The sequence below is a fragment of the Balaenoptera acutorostrata genome, chromosome 8, assembly GCF_949987535.1.
Source record: "Balaenoptera acutorostrata chromosome 8, mBalAcu1.1, whole genome shotgun sequence".
In the NCBI taxonomy this organism is placed as follows: domain Eukaryota; kingdom Metazoa; phylum Chordata; class Mammalia; order Artiodactyla; family Balaenopteridae; genus Balaenoptera; species Balaenoptera acutorostrata.
This window is the reverse complement of record NC_080071.1, coordinates 33791350-33808166: the sequence shown is the minus strand read 5'-3', so window position 1 is coordinate 33808166 and position 16817 is coordinate 33791350. Positions and strand designations below refer to the sequence as shown.

The 16817-nt window shown below is 41.9% G+C and overlaps 1 protein-coding gene across 7 annotated transcripts in view; it reads right to left on the bottom strand.

Annotated features, from left to right (window-relative positions):
- RAPGEF4 (Rap guanine nucleotide exchange factor 4) overlaps positions 1 to 16817 on the bottom strand; it is a 311598-nt gene that overhangs the window by 79625 nt on the left and 215156 nt on the right. For 6 of the 7 annotated variants that reach the window (XR_009009047.1, XM_057551327.1, XM_057551325.1 and 3 more), the window contains 4 exons: positions 7286 to 7339; positions 6867 to 6973; positions 2937 to 3058; positions 1167 to 1350 (listed from right to left, as the gene is read on the bottom strand). Coding sequence is in view for 6 of the 7 variants with exons in the window: in XM_057551327.1 (XP_057407310.1) it covers positions 1167 to 1350; positions 2937 to 3058; positions 6867 to 6973; positions 7286 to 7339 (467 nt within the window). In the remaining variant the exon portion in view is untranslated. The remainder of the gene's footprint in view (positions 1 to 1166; positions 1351 to 2936; positions 3059 to 6866; positions 6974 to 7285; positions 7340 to 16817) is intronic. The other variant, XM_057551326.1, reaches the window with a different exon arrangement.

Here is a 16817-nt window from a genome sequence, read left to right as displayed (position 1 = left end):
AACTCTAATTCGAAAAGATACATCCACCCCTATGTTCACTGCAGCACTATTCACAATAGCCAAGACATGGAAACAACCTAAATGTCCATCAACAGATAAATGGATAAAGAAGATGTGGTATATATATATATATATATATTATATATATATATATATATATATGTGTGTGTGTATATATATATATATATATATATATATATAATATATATATACACATACACACACACACACAATGGAATATCACTCAGGTATAAAAAAGAATGAAATAATGCCATTTGCAGCAACATGGATGGACCTAGAGTATATCATACTAAGTAAAGTAAGTCAGACAGAGAAAGACAAATATTATATGGTATCATTTATATGTGGAATCTAAAAAGTAATACAAGTGAATCTATATATAAAACAGAAAGACTCACAGACATAGAAAACAAACTTGTGGTTACCAAAGGGGAAAGGGAGAGGGGAGATAAATTAGGACTATGGGATTAGCAGATACAAACTACTGTACATAAAACAGATAAACAACAAGGATTTACTGTATAGCACAGGGAACTGTATTCAATATCTTACAATAACCTATAGTGGAAAATAATCTGAAAAAAATATAAAACTGAATCACTTCGTTGTACACCAGAAACTAACACAATACTGTAAATCAACTATACTTCAATTAAAAAAAAAAATAAAAAAGGAACGTGTCTTTAAGCTAAGGAGTAGAAGCCTCCGCATGGGGTGAAAGAGTGTGCTGAGTGAATGAATGAATGAAAGCAGGCATACAAGCTCAGGTATGAGGTCTAATGGTTCTGACGACCTCTGTCCTATTGCATCAGGAAGAAAGGGGCTTCCACAGTCTGGCACAGAAGCAGAGCAGTTTGTTTGTCAGGGACCAGAGGTCATTTAATACGTGGACCTAGTTTTGACATCCTGGGCCAACTGTGAAAAATCTCTACAGTTTTAACTCATGCAAAAGGGAACTGGAACGATCTGGCTCAAACATAGAATAAAACAACAAGAGGCAAACATATCTGTCACTCCTTCGGCATCTCTCCTTTGGCCCTGGGGGAAGGAAGGCCACGTCTTTTGAAGTCAGCGTTGCTTTCCTCCGCCCAGGTGCGCACCTTTGCACGGGTGACCTGCAGGGGGCGCCACACGCCCTCACTCACGGTTTGCGGAGGATCATCCTCATGTGGGCGTCGGGGCCCATCTGCGACAGCAGCAGCATGGTGTCTTGCAGCTCCTCATCACACTCCTTTTTCTCCTCCTCTGTAGGCAAAGGGGCATCCTCGTGCTCATCATCCAGAAATCGATAAAATAAATATTTATCTTGGAAATGATGCTCCTGGTCCACTATGGGAAACATGGAGGCAAGCGTCAGCTGCTGCACCTCTGCCTCACGGGCCCGTTTACCAGAAACGAAAGGATGGTGTCGGGCAAGTGAGCCAAGTGGCAGCAAAGTGGTGAGACACCTCACCCTTCTCCCTCGGCCTCACCCAGGGCGGTGCAGCTGTGGGACGCGACCTCCGGGCTGCGGTCATGCACCTCACAGCCCTCTCTGACCCGCCCATCTCCTGAGCTGCCCTGGGACTCTCTTATGAGAACCTGCCAACTTTCCTGACATGAGCACTCTGACCGGCAGAAATTGCCTTGGTGACATTTTCTAGCATGTGGGTTATATGTCCTAAACAGGAAAATAACCACCTGCCAGATCATGCTCTATAATGTTTGTTTGGGTTTTTTTTCAAAGTACAGACTTAGCAAAAAACAAAACACAACAAAAAAACCGACTTCGTCAGGAATCAGAATTGATGTTTTTCTTTCTATATGTACTGCTTAGAAACATGTCTGTCTGCAGTTAAAAAATTAAAATAAAATTGTCTGAACAAAGCTGACAAGACCAAGCATCTAGGTCATATACGCCTAGGATCTTATGGTAATTTCCTTCCAGTTCAAGTTTTAAAGAATTTTTTTTTTTCTTATTCCCTTTAAACAAGAAGATTTAGATCTCAGTAGGACAAAGTCATAAACTTGGCTCACAATCCCTCATCTATGTGTCTGAAAGCTCTTAAGCCCCTTTTCAGGAGGGAGCACCAATGCTGTCCAAAGATGAGAAGGAGTGGCAGGACCCTTGCTGCTCAAGATATGATCCCTGCAACCACAGCATCTGCGTCATCTGGGAGCTTTTGGAAACGCAGACTCTCTGGACCCGTCCCAGCCCCGCTGAATCAGAATCCGCATTTTAACAAGAGTTCCAGGTGATTTGTATGCACAGTAAAGTCTGTGAAACACTGCCAAGAGCATCATTAGATTCCCAGGTATTTAAAAATTAAAGGAATGATTTTAATAGTTTGTCAGTTTGGAAAAGTGATCTTTAAACACATGGCATGAGGAGTTCAATCACAGCTCCACTCCAGTCCTGAATGGCTACTCTGCTCAGTTACAGCCCCTGTGGATATCAGGGGCTACGCCACAGAGCACACTCCTGATATTACGTGTGGGTACAAAAACTGGCTCTCCCAGAAAACTCAGCTTCTGAATTCAGTACTCTCTTTCACGTCATCAGCCCGGCCACACACTTTGCTGCTCTTCCGTCGGCCCCTGCATCAGGACCGCTATGCAATGCTCAGAGTATAATCATGCTATCGATGAACCGTGAATGCAAACTAATAAACATAATTGGAACTGATGCACTCGGGTTTCAATTTCATTTTCCCTTCATCCGCTCTCCCAGGTTAGGAAGGTACAATGGTGGAACACTGCAATCAACGGCATCCACTTGCTGCATTTGTATTGCTGAATGAAGATGCCAGCTCTGCGGGTCCCTAAAGGGATCATGATTCTTTCTGGCCCATGTGGGAGTTCAGCCACAACCTACCTAGGGAAGTGCACTTCCTCGCATTTCTTGAGGGTTTTCCAGGGACCGTGGCTCATCTTACCGTGGTTGAGAACACCGTCTTCTACCAGGACTTGCCACATGCCAACAGCTTGGACTCGGGAGTGAACACACGGGGTCTGCTGCAGCATCCAATCCACCAGCTCGGTCCCCACGCAGCACTGTCTAAGGGGCGGCAGGACACAGAGGAGGGGAAGTCACCCCCTTGCCGATGAAGGACGGGAGATGGCTTCTGAGAGGAGACCCTCCCACAGGGCTCCATGCTCTTCCACCCTAAGAGGTCTCGTGGCAAACAAAGCACTGCATGATGTGGCCTCAGGTCCTCAAACTTTTGTACAAACCAATAAAACCACTCAACTCACGAGAGAACCTTCTAGGCGAGGCTGGCTAAACGGAAGAGCATTAGAGGCGGCAGCCCCAGGGGAGACTAAAGGGCAGCTAGACGGGGAGCATGATCTGGCAAGCGAATCCCAGGGCCAGAAAATCTTGAGCCGGTCCCAGAAAAATCTCAGTGTAAAATGAAGGCAAAGCCTAATTCTGACTTCCTTCACCGGAGCCTTTTGAGGAATGAGTTAAGGTTTGTGAGGCCCTACGAGGTGCTCTGTGAAAGCCTATGTGTAAATGCAAAATTATATACCACTTTCTATTTTCAAGTAATACTACTGAGCTTCCTCAGGGGGGTGCTGGGAGAAACAAGCAATTAGCAATGCAAGTCTCTGAAAAAAGTTTGATGCACTTCGACACAGCCTGTCATCTGAAGAGCTCCAAATCCTCTCTGTACAGGCACATGTGCATCCCTATGATGCCCCTCTGTGGTAAGCTGGTCAGGATGGGCAGACTACGTGCATTAGTTAGGAAACATATAACTAGACACACATATTAGGAAACCTTCAGTGGGGAGAGAGGTGTTCGTGGCATGACTGTTCAACGGAGGAAATGGGATCTTGAAGTCCGAGGGAGGAATCCCAAGGGACAGGAATAAGCAGGGAGTTTCAGAGCAGCTGGCTGCCTGCAGCTGGGTCTGAGTCACTGGTGACCTCCCCTCCTGTGCTGAGGATGCCACCATCTCCGGGGCACTAAGACTCGTTCCAGCCCAGGGAGCTCCTCTCTAGTTTGAACTGGAGGAGATTCCCAGTGCTGGTCCACTTTAGGAAGAGCTTAGCCTGGGAGAAGTCATGAGATCCAGCACCAGGTCTACTACTTATTAGCTGTGTGACTCTGGCCATATTGTTTCAAATCTCTGGTTCTTAGTTTTTTCATCTGTAAAAGAAAAGAGGAGGAAAAGATGGCTTCAAAGGCCATGTCCAGTCCTAAGACTCCAGGAACTCTGAAATCTATCAGAACTCCTGGGATGTCCTGATGCGGGTCTGACCCAAGAATACAGCACCAGGAGGACGTCCTGAGAAGGCTGTTGGATTTCTAGGACTGCTCCGATTACAGTCCATACCCACACTTTAGAGCTTCAATGGGCAAAGAGGCACCTAGTTACTATTCATTGTGAACCAGACGTATGATCTGTCGTGTTCCTCATCTAATCTGAGAATTTATTAATGGGAAAAGTCACGTAAAAGTATAAAAAAAATCAATTTCATGTGGCTTTTAACTCAATGATTACTTTTACTAAAAAGAGCATATGGTGTTGAGATGATCCCAGAGCCTCTCGGCCCTGGGACAGGGTGTAAGAGTCTTGCAGTCAGAATACAGAACAAAGACACACAGCTGTGCCACTTGTGGCTGGTGGAATCGCCGGGTTTCCTCTCTATTAACGATCTTTAGCTATTTTAAAATCGACAGCTGATCTCTAGTGTGGTGATCACTGGGGGTGATGCTGCATCTGGGGAGACTTCAATCCCTTTGCACTGCAGTCACAATAGAAGTGGCGGCAGGTGAAAACAGGAGGGAGGGAGAGGATGGAACTGGAAACAAGATCTGTAACCAGGCACTCAAAATGTCCTGCAGGAAAAAGAAATCATGCCTCTGGCTTCCGGTTGCGTCCATGGGTCATTATCAACAGATCATTAATTTGTGTCATAGGGTGTGGAATAGACATAACACCTATATTTCAGGGGGTTAAAATCTTAGGACTATGGAGCAAGAAAGAGATTATGATTTCTGACTTCTAATTTCCATTATTTGTCACCAAAGATGACATCTTTACTGGAATTTCCCTAACGCAAGTCAACACTTGGGAAAGCATAATCACATCTTAAGTTAAGGTAATATAAATTTAAAAAGAAAAAGGTCCTTTAGCTGTATGAGATTTTTGAGATCCACTTAATGAGTTAAAGAGTTTGAACTCTCTCTCTGAGGACATGGACACATGAGTTTAACCTTGACTTCCCTCAAAATTGTAACAGTGTGTAGGAACTACAGATGCCAAAAAAAGAATGAACTTCCAGAGTTGAAGGAAAAGGCTTCCAAATGTAATCAACCAAAATGGTAGCTGGTAAATATCCACATTAAAAGGGCAAGAGGAGCAATCTGTCTTAAGAGAGGGAACATGCCCTAAGAGGAGCATGCTTCGGATTAAAGTCTTTCTCAAATCCCATCTCATTTCCAGAATTCTATCAAGAAGAGGCCAATCTAAATGTAACAAACTGCCAGTTTTGGTCTTATAAACATATTCATGACAAATGCAAGCAGAAGAGTGTTAGTTTGCAGGAAGTGCCGAAAAAGTGATCCAAAGAGAAAGAATTTGCAATGTGTTTCCATCTCTGTCCTTGGGAAAGAGACTGGATTTGAGGTACATATACTGGAAGGTTTGCTCTAGGGTAAACCGGGTATAATTTTACAGGTACTATCATGGTTGACGGTCACTAGAAAGATATATATATATATATATATATGTATCCTTTGTGGTCACTTTAAAATTTGTATTCTAGCTTTTCACTGTGTCTTATGAATTTGGTTCATGTGAATCAAATGGGTTTTGACTCATGCTAAGTCTGATGGGTTCTGAGGTCATGTCTAAACGAGGCTAAATGAGAGTCCGACTGATTGCTGAAAGAGGGTTGTGAGTCTGAACCGTGGGCGCAGGGAGAGGGAGTGAAGGCTTTTGTGCCATAGACAGGACGTTCTAGTTCCTAAACCGCTGCTGAGTTGATAAAATCAAAAGCTAAAGATTAGACATGAATCCTTCATTTACCCACCATGGTTCAGTCATTCCAGAAGGTCAACTAAATCATACGGCCCCTGTCTTTATCATTTCTTAACTCCAGTGGCAGCTATAATGAGTCTTTATTCTATATGATTATAGATGTGAAACAGAGTTGCATATCTTACTATATGCACACTAGAATGAAATCCTACATTAGAAAGTAAATTATGTAAAGGGCATTTTATATTTTTTTCACGCCTGTATCCTTAGGGGTTGGAACACAATAATGCCTGGTGCCCAGTAGGTGCTTAATAAATGTGTGGAATGAATGAATGACAGAATGAATGAATGAAACTTGTAAATCAACCAACCTTGGTTTAAATCCTGGCACTGCCATTCACTAGATTCGTGACTTGGTCAAGGAAAACTATTTAATCTCTTCTGAGCCTCAGTTTTATCATCTGAAAAATGGCCACACACCTACCTCGCAGGTTGTGATGAGGATAAAATGAGATAATATATATAAAGTGGCCTGGTACAGGGCTTCAAGTACAAATGAACACTTAGTAAATGTTAGTTGAATCTCATCTAAATCTAGTAGTCTTCCTAAAATACACTTTAGCAAACAGAATTACAAAAGTTTTCTATGTTCATCACAGTTAAACCAATGTCTAAGCAAATGAGTTTAGGAGTAACTCCTGGGAATATGAAGGCTAATTAGAGTTAGGTGGGGATCCAAGACAAGCTTAACTTCCAGAACCTGGAGGATTATAAAACATGCTCCCCATGGATGGAAAACAGGGAAACACAAGTTTATTCTAACTTCACTAATCACGAATCTGAGGCGGCCATACCCTTTAGAATTATTGCACATACCTGTATGTCTTTAGGTGGTATTTTCTATCTCTTATCATGTGAGGTGCTCGAGAGAGAATGGCATTTCGTAATATTTTTCCAGCCCTGAGGATCTTCTCTGAAGGAACCTGAATTTTAATCAGATGGGAGGAGGGGAAGAGAAAGGAGAGTTTATAGATGGAAAACAAACCAGATGCATCACTAAATCACTTTCCAATCTGACTCTGCACTTGAAAAATACAATTCACTCATACATTTGCATTGTTCATTTGTGTGACATGTCACTGTTTTATACTGAGAACTGAGACACACCGATATGTACTGTTTCTAGAAACTGTATCCACAGTTTCCTGATGTGATGCTTTGACATATGGACCACTTCCAGTAGTTACTTAAGAAGTTAGCTCTGCTGGCTCATCAACCCACCTACATCCCATTACCTTGGTAATGGTGTTAGCAGGACGAAGAGGAACGTGAGGTTCAATGAGAGGTGTCTGAAAAATAAAATGTTAAAGCAAAAGAAAATTAAACAAAAAGTTCACTAAAGAAAATTATGGGTTGGGGAATAACAAGAAACATCTACTTTTATAAAACTCAAAATAGAATTAAAAAAACAAGAGAGAAAATCTGCCTAAAGAACTTGAATGCACAGGCATTCAAAGGGCAAAATTAAGACCATTCGATTTGCCAAAATTTAAACACAAATTATTAAAAATGAAAAAAAACAAACAGGAATGATTAGATGTTTGCAGGCTTAATGAGAAGGGAATCAATATCTACTCACAGCATAACAAACATCAGGGCAGAGGAAAAAACAAAAGAAGATAAACATGAATAGAGATTAAAATGACCTATCTCAGGGGATAGGGATAAAGGACTGATTTAGAATGGAAATGAGCGACTTCATCCTCTCTCATGCAGTTAAGATTCTTTTCCTGCAATTTGTATTGTTAGAAAGTTTTAATTTTTAAATGATGCTTCTTTGTGGTTTTACATACTCAAGTTCCTTGAACGCACTGGGGCAGCTAGTGTACCATCTCTTTCATCTGCAAAGTGGTATACAAAGTTTTCAGGATTCTGTGACTATCAGAACAGCTCTAGGATCTAGATAAAGCCCCTAGCACTATTCACATTCTTCAGATGAAGGTGCTGAATTGGAATCCCAGGGAAATGACTTGCTACACAGCTACACAGCTGAGTCCCCTAGTCCTACTGAAACCCCTTCACTCTATTTTTCTGAAATATCTGGTAATGGCAAAGATACATTCTATCAAAGAAGGTGATAGAACCATCAACACAACGCTGTTTATGCCACTTCCAGAAGGTAAGCAGTAGATTTACCTATGAGATTGCGGTGGGCAGAATAATGGCCCCCAAAGATGTCCATGTCCTTCTCCCCAGAACCTATGAATATGTTAGATTACATGGCAAAAGGGACTCTGCAGATGTGATTAAGTTAAGGATCAAAATAAGCAGATTATTCTGATGTTTCTAGGTGGCTCCAATGTAATTGTAATTGTAGGGTCCTTAAAAGATGGAAGAGGGAGGCAGAAGAGTTAGAACCAGAGAGCTAACTGTGGGAGTAGGACTCAGCCCGATTTTGCTGGCTTTGATGGTGGAGGAAGCCAAGAGCCAAGGAATGAGGGCAGCCTCTGGAAGATGGAAAAGGCAGAACAATACATGATTTCCCCCTGGAGCCTTCAGAAGGAACGGGCCTGCTGATACCTTGACTTTAGCCCAGTGAGACCAACTTCAGACTTCTAAACTACAGCACTATAAGGTTATTCATTTGTGTTTCTTTGAGCTTGTGGCTTACAAAATTGGTTACAGCAGTCACAGAAAACTAACACAGAGATTATTATACTTTATACTAAAAACCCACTTTTTGCATCTAGAAGCCATTGCATCGAAAATAAATTGGTAGGTTTTTCCTTTGTCCTAATATATAATCAATAGGGAAAATAAAAAGTCAATATTAATTTTAAATACTTTAGGTACCTAAATATGAATATGCATGTATAAACATATGCCTTTTTATTAACAATAAATTTCAGATGGGTTGCTGCTTTTAATATTATAATAGAATTAAGGAAAAAAGGGAAAAGAATCCTAAGTTTTAAGAACAGCATAGATGAGACACAGATGAATTTAGAATGAAATTGCACCGAACTTAAACATTTTCATCACCTTGCTGGCATCTAGACCTTTTCTTCCTCTCGAAATCACTAGAGCACAAATGTCAAGCAATATTATAATATTTTAGCAGCATTCTGTTTACAACTAGCATAGACCAAGGAATGTCAATCTGGTCAAATTCAATAGCAGCTCTAAATAGAGACCGACTTTGTCCTGAAGTAGCCCACGCTCTCTTATGGCAGACCTTTCATGGGAAAGGGACCGTGAGCTCACAGACTCCCTGTACCACCTCCTCAAAAAAGACAGAGAGAATTCCGTGATGCCAAATCACCTGGAATCATGTTCCAAAGGGGGGAGGCCAGCATGCACCAGGGCGCTGGCAATGTGTGCAGTCAAAACAGTTGATTATTTCCGGGTTGTGAGTTCCCAGTACTCACGCACCTTGTCTCTTTACATTACACAGGTTGGTTTATATGTCTAGGACTGTGCCTGGTTATGTATCCAAATTGTAGAAGCCTCTGGCTATTCTTGAAAATAACAGCAGAAACCCATTTCTTCTTCCTGTCTTAGAAGAAGGAAGTGTAGGTATATGTGGTCTAGAGTAGATGAATGTAGGATAAGCTTCTGAGGTAACCTTTTCTTTCCTATAGAAAAAAAAAATCTATTTTCCTTTGCAGTAGTCTTTGAGAGGCTGGCTGAGCCAGAGGTCAAGAAGATGCCCGTGCTTGAGGATTATTGATGAATGTTTATTCTTTGGTAGGTGCAATGAAACATTATTTGAAGATTGCATCTTTTTATTTGTTTCTACAAAAATGACTATATTTAAGCAAAATGCTAACAAGTGGTCCCTAGGTAGTCAATTTGGTTGGACAGTTCCCTTTTTGCTTCCTTGGAACCCTGAAAAGAAACTATTACCAAAGCAGGGGAAGCATCAGACTTCAACCAGTTCCTTTGATTTGCAACTTCTAAAGGAGCAAAACGTACACAGGTTGCCTTTTAGCGCGATAATCCCAGGACCAAGAGGCTGTTTAATCTGTTGAAAGGCAGCATTCTCAGAACCTTCCCCGGCTCAGAGATTTTAGGTTTGGAGGCAACATAATGAATAGATGCTTTGAGAGGGGGACAGTCCCTTTATTTAAATAAAACCTCCAAGGAACACATGCAGGGTGAAAGCAGGGAAAGTTTTACTTGGGGGGGGGAGGGGAATAAAAACTTGTCTTTGAAAGGGACTCCATCCCGTATTCAGTTAGGCAAGCTTCTATGATCTAAGAGCTACGTTGGTGCCTGGCAGCCATGCGCTGTGAGGTAGAGGGCTGTGACAGGTAGGCCGGGTCCCTGGGACACAAAGTCACTGCCAATGCCTGTTCAGGGGCCCCTTCCATAGGGAGTGTGACTTTATTGCTTTTGTATCTGCTTATTTATTTCCTTTTTGGTTTCCCTTGGCTTTCAGGTAAAGTTTTTATTTTTGAGAATTTCACTTTAGCTGAGCTTTCGTGAAACGAGGAGAGGAATTTCATTTTATAAATTTCATTCCCTCAATAGGAGAGGGAAAGAAGCAGGACGGGGTGATTAGTGAGAATCCAAACAAGAAAAGCAGCCCTAGAAGCAAGACCAAGGACTTCCTGTGTCAGGCCTTTTACATGTGTTATTTTATTATTACTGTTATATTTTATTGCGAAAACTAAGGCCAGCAACACATAGGGACTTGAGCTCACACAGCTAATGACTGCAAGAGCTGGGAAGTGAATCCAGGTCAGTCTTACTCCAGTGTCTACGCTGCAGGAACAATGACCCTTCGCACCTGCTCTTTCCTCCTACAGATATCATGGCTCACACTGTGGAAGAGTTAAAATTCCATTTAATTAAAGTTCATTGAGAAAAATGCATCTAAGCCCTTCTCAGTTACCAGGTACCAGTGTTGATCTTAGGCGTTTCCAGAAATAAGTGTTCATAACATCCTACTGAGATGACACATTAGCACCATGCATCATGCTTGGTCGGAATTAACTTTTTAAAAAGCAACTTTGTGACAATAAAACATTTGGCATTGAGGGACTGCCCTTCCAGGGCTGAGACAAATATACCAGAAAGGCAGGTAGCAGTTGAAGTCCGAGCGGGAAAATGGAAAGCACTCAGTATTTCCCACGGAGGGAACTTAATGCTGGGAACTAGCTTTACAGGTGGTGCAAGAGCTGAGAAGCCGAAGAGGCGATGAGGAGGTAACCTGGATGCTAGCCAAGCAGGAAGCCCTCAGGTGGGGGGACAGAGGAAGGAGGAGGTGCTGCCAGAGCCGCAGCCAGGTGTCCGGGTGGGAGCTGGAACCCCGGAGGGCCTCCTGGTCCTAGAGGTCCAGCCGCTGCTGGAGATGCTGCCACCCTCCCACTGCTGAGGCGAGCTGGAGACCCTCCCGCATCCCATCCCTCTCCAACCATAAACCAGAGGAATAAGGAAAAGAATTTCATTTTATAAATGATTAAACAGAAGAGGGAAAGAAGGAGCTTGGTGACTGACATTGGCGAGAAGATGGATCAAAGCAAGAAAACCAACCCTAAAGGCAAAACCAAGGCCCTGCGGAGGTCGGCTTCCTTGTGATGCACAGCAGAGCACAGGGAGGGCAAAATACTGCTCAGAGGACAAACAGCCCAGGACCCTCCACAGAGTGGGCACAGGGTTGCTCCATGTTCCACCCCAGCCCTCTCAGCCTCTCCTATTCCATATCGCCCCAGCCACGCTTCCTGGTGGGCTACAGGTAAGGAAGGTGGGCAGTGGGTAGCATAGAGTGGGCCTTCATTAATGCTTCCTGGGCTTGGTTCCTAGGGCTGCCCTATGTTTTGATCTATAGCCAGAAAACGCATAGCACAAATGAGCCCTAGCAGAAACAGACCCCCTCTCTGATTAAATGTCATACCTTTCAACACATCAACCGTGTGCTGAGGACAAAAATTCTTCCTCCCTACCTGGGCATGAAAGAATCCGAATTGGGCTGTGAAAATGTGATCCTAAAAAGCTAGGCAGAGAGGACAGATAAAGGCAGAGGTATTCAGCTTTCTCTGCTTTTCTTGGCTTTCTCCCCTGAAGACTTCCCTCAGGAGTGACCGTAATTGGTTCTTGTTTGCTTCTGGAGAGGGGATGCATTCTACTGCTTTTTATTATGCTTATCTTACTACTGAAAAGGAGAAACAGTAAGGGAAAATATTCCTTTTGGCACCAGAGCCAATTCAGAAATACTAATCAGGTGATGAAAAATATGAGTTTAGTCTCTATTACAACATCCACAATAACTCCCCAGTAGATCATTATGAGGTATAAGGCTCTGTAATAGGCCTCGTGAAAAACCATATTCAGCCCCTTTTGAAAGGGGGTAATTCTTTTTACTTAAGTATTTGTTCATAGAAGCCTTTTACAAGCATTTTAAGCATTTTAAGCCAAGAGATAAGAATAACAAGGTAGATTGGGACACAAAGCTCATGGCAGAACTCTGGCAACCCAGCGTAATAAAACATCATCTAAGCCCACGTCCAATTCAAGTATTTAATGAAGGTGTATTATGTGCAGAGCAATGTGCTAGGCTAAAGTACAGACTCTGATAAAGAACCTGGTCTAAATGAGCTCTTGATCTTTTGGGGAAAGTAGAACTTCCATGGATTAAACAATTAGTGAGAATCTGGGTCAATGAATAAATGCAACAATATTCTGGATTTCAAATTCCCCTTTTCTCAGTTCTGGTGAGAAAATCTTTAGGAAGTGGGAAGAATATTTAATGTTTTTAGTGAAAATGATACACTTTTAGGAGTTACATTCCCTTGTTTTGGCATTTTGGAATAATACAACTAAGGTCTTAGAAATGTGTGTCTCATTCTTGTAATAATTATCATCAGTATCATCATTCTTTGGTTGACCAAATGAAATTAAAAGTAGGAACTAAATCAGACTCATACAGATTTCACCACTCTGAAATAACTATGTAAGTTTTCCCATTTGTTAACTAATGGAAAAATTCATCTCTAGACCTCTTTGGCTTCCATCGATAGGCTTTTTAAAGTTTTTCCTAGTTTAAAATTGACGTGTAGATTTCCAGTTTCAGCTTCAACCTGTCAAAGTGGTCATTCCTGCTGTTACAAGAAAAAGCTGAACAAAGTGAAAATAATGACTTCTGTCAGGTTCATCAAAGAACTGAGTATGTCAAGAAAACTGCCACCCCGAAATCTGGTGAAATGGGGGAATCCAGTCACAGCTGACATTTGCCTACCTGGAGTGGAAGCCACAAACAGGTAGGAACACTTAAATGGTGTTTAATTAATTAAACCAGGAGGCCATTAGACTGAGGTGGTGCTAATGCCTGGTGGTCTGTGTAAGCAAACCAAAATCTAAGCCTGCAACTGCCTCAAGGTTCCAAGATTGAAACCCAAGGACAACCAATCACAGCCAGCTAGGCTTTATGCTACTGCCAATCAATAGTTTCCTAATTTTGCCTTCACCTTTTCTCTATAAAATTACCTCCCTGAGCTCCCATTGCTGGAGTGCTCCTAAGCACTTCCGGTTTTGTGCTGCCAGATTCGAATCAACTTTTGCTCAAATAAACTCTTAACATTTTTAATATGCCTCAACAATGGTCATTTTGATGATTTGCTCAGGCTGAATGTGGAGTAACCTGGGAGTGAGAAACTCCTGGGGGAGATAGTCTTAGGTGGGCACCCACACTTTTGTGGGCTTTACCCCTTGGAATTCCTCCAAATTCTCATGGTGAAGAGCCAAAAATTATCTCCTTGTGGCTCTGGCAGGGGGAGGGGAAGAATGAGCATTATGATATAGACCCAGAGCATTCTCCGTAGCAAAGGCCTACTCTCCAGGGAAAAGACTTTACGAGAGTCTTATCCCACCTGGGGGAAGTGCACTTCTCTGACTCTAGACTCCTCCAGTCTTCCTGTCTCACCTAAAGAAGGAAAAAGCAGCTAAGAAACAGTGGTGAAAGTCCCATGGCAGGGACATGGGCCCACTAAACGACTGAGAGTTAATCACAAGAGTATATTCACTTCCCTTCTCCCCTATGCCCCCCACAAATGCCAATATAAAAATAGTGGATTACAGCTGAATGAGCTGTAGATTCAGACTCTATCAAAGGAGGAGTTCTTAGGGAAGCCCAAACACAGCAGAGGAGACAAAAACAAGGACATTAGAGGAATTTGAAACCTCTGGAATCTATAGCTACAGCAAATATTAAACACAGCCCAACTCCTAGCCAGATTAACATAGAACCTCACACTAAAGGCTTATTTATCTCAGTTCCTATTACCCAATACATCATGTCTGGTTTTCAACCAAAAATCACAAGGCATGCTAGAAGGCAAGGAAAACAGAGTCTGAAGAGACAAAGTAAGCATCAGAGCCAGACTCAGACATGACACAAATTTTGGAATTATCAAACAGGAAATTCAAATTAACTGTGATTAACACATTAACTATAGAGTAGTATTCCATTAATAATACTATTAAAAATGTAGACAATATGCAAAAATATATTGTGTAACAAAAGCAGAGAAACTAAGAAAGAAATGTCTTCCTTTCTTCTCCTTCCTCCATAGACCAGCAAGAGAGAAGGAAGAGCAGAAAGGGGATGGGAATGGGAGAAGGCACAACACAGCCCTCTAACAAGTGCTGGAACCACCAGCCTCAGTCTCGTCAGAGATTCAACTCCACCAAAAGCTAGAAGTTTAAAAAATGGATCTAGCAAGTTATTTTGTGGATAATAACAAACTTATTCTGAAGTTTATATATAGAGGCAAAAGACCCAGAATAACCAACACAATTTTGAAGGAGAAGAATAAAGCTGGAAAACTGATGCTACTCCACTTTATGACTTACTATCAATATAAAGCTTCTGTAACCAAGACAGCATAGTATTGACAGAAGAAGAGACAAATAGATCAACAGAACAGAACAGAGAGCCCAGAAATACACCCACATAAATATAGTCAACTGACCTTTGACAAAGGAGCAAAGAAAAACAATGGAGCAAAGACAGTCTTTTCAACAATGGTACTGGGACAACTGATGTCCACATGCAAAAAAATGAATCTAGACACAGACATTATATTCTTCACAAAAATTCACTCAAAATGGATGACAGGCTTAAACGTAAAATGCAAAGCTATAAAACTCCTAGAAGATAACATAGGAGAATACCTACATGACCTTGGGTATGGCAATGACCTTTTTTTTGAGGTTGGGTCAGCCAATCTAGAGTGTTTGATCTATTGATTATTTTCTATATACCAGACAGATCATCCAAGGATCCTACAATGTAGGAAAGTGAGACTTAGAGTAAGTGAACATCCAAAGCTTCAGTGCTGTGAAGAGGGGAGACAGGATTGAAGCCCAAGACTGTCTGGTCTCAGAGCTCATATCTTCCCACCGTGCCCTGGGGACTCTAGGTTACCACTTTATTATGCAAGGACATAACTCAGGAACAGCCAGGTGGAAGAGATGCATAGGGCAAGCTATGTGGGAAGTGGTGAAGAGCTTCTATACCCTCTCCAGGCGTACCACTGTCCTGGAATCTCTATGTGTTCACCAACCTGGAAGCTTGGCGATGACTTTTTTAGATACAACACCAAAGGCACACAATCCATGAAATAGATAACTGATAAACGGAACTTTCATTAAAATAAAAACCTTCTGCACTGTGCAAGACAATGTCAAGAGAGTGAGAAAACAAGCCACGGACTGGGAGAAAAGATTCGCAAAAGACACAGCTAATAAAAGACTGTCATCCAAATTATATGAAGAACTCTCAAAACTGAACAAGAAAACAAAAAACCTGTTTAAAAAAGTGGGCCACAGACCTTAACACACACCTCACGAAAGAGGATATAGAGATGGCAAATAGGCATATGAAAAGATGCTCCACACCCTCCACATCATATGTTATCAGGGAAATGTAAATTAAAACAACGAGACACCACTACCCACAGATATGAATGGCCAAAATCCCGAACACTGACAACCCCAAATGCTGACGAGTACGTGGAGCAACAGGAACTCTCATTCACTTCTGGTGGGAACACAATATGGTGCAGCCACTTTGGAAGACAGTTTGGCAGTTCCTTACAAAACTAAACATGCTCTTATCACATCTGATTTAGCTATCGTACTCTTTGGTATTCACCCAAATCAGTTGAAAGCTTATGTGCACACAAAACCCTGCACACGGATATTTATAGCAGTTTTATTCATAACTGTCAAAACTTGGAAGCAACCAAGATGTCCTTCAATAGGTGAATGGATCAATAAACTGTGGTACGTCTTTATTCAGCACAAAAGGAAGTGGGTTATCTAGCCATGTAAAGACATGGAGGAACTTTAAATGCATGTTACTAAGTGAAAGAGGTCAATCTGAAAAGGCTACATACTGTATGATTCCAACTATATGACGTTTTTGAAAAGGCAAAACTGTGGAAACAATAAAAAGATCAGTAGCTGGCAGGGGTTGGGGGGCAGGGATGAACAGGCAGAGCACAGAGGATTTTTAGAGCAGTGAAAATACTCTGTATGATACCATAATGATGAATATATGTCATTATACATTTGTCCAAACCCATGGAATGTATAACACCAAGAGTGAACCATAATGTGAGCTATGGACTTTGGGTGATTATGATGTGTCAATGTAGGTTCATCAGTTGTAACAAATGTATCCTCTGGTGGGAAATGTTGAAAACGGTGGAGGATACGCATGTGTATGGGCAGAGGGTATATGGAAATCTCTGTGCCTTCCCTTCAATTTTGCTGTGAACCTTAAACTGCTCTAAAAAATAAAGTCTTAATTTAAAAATGGAC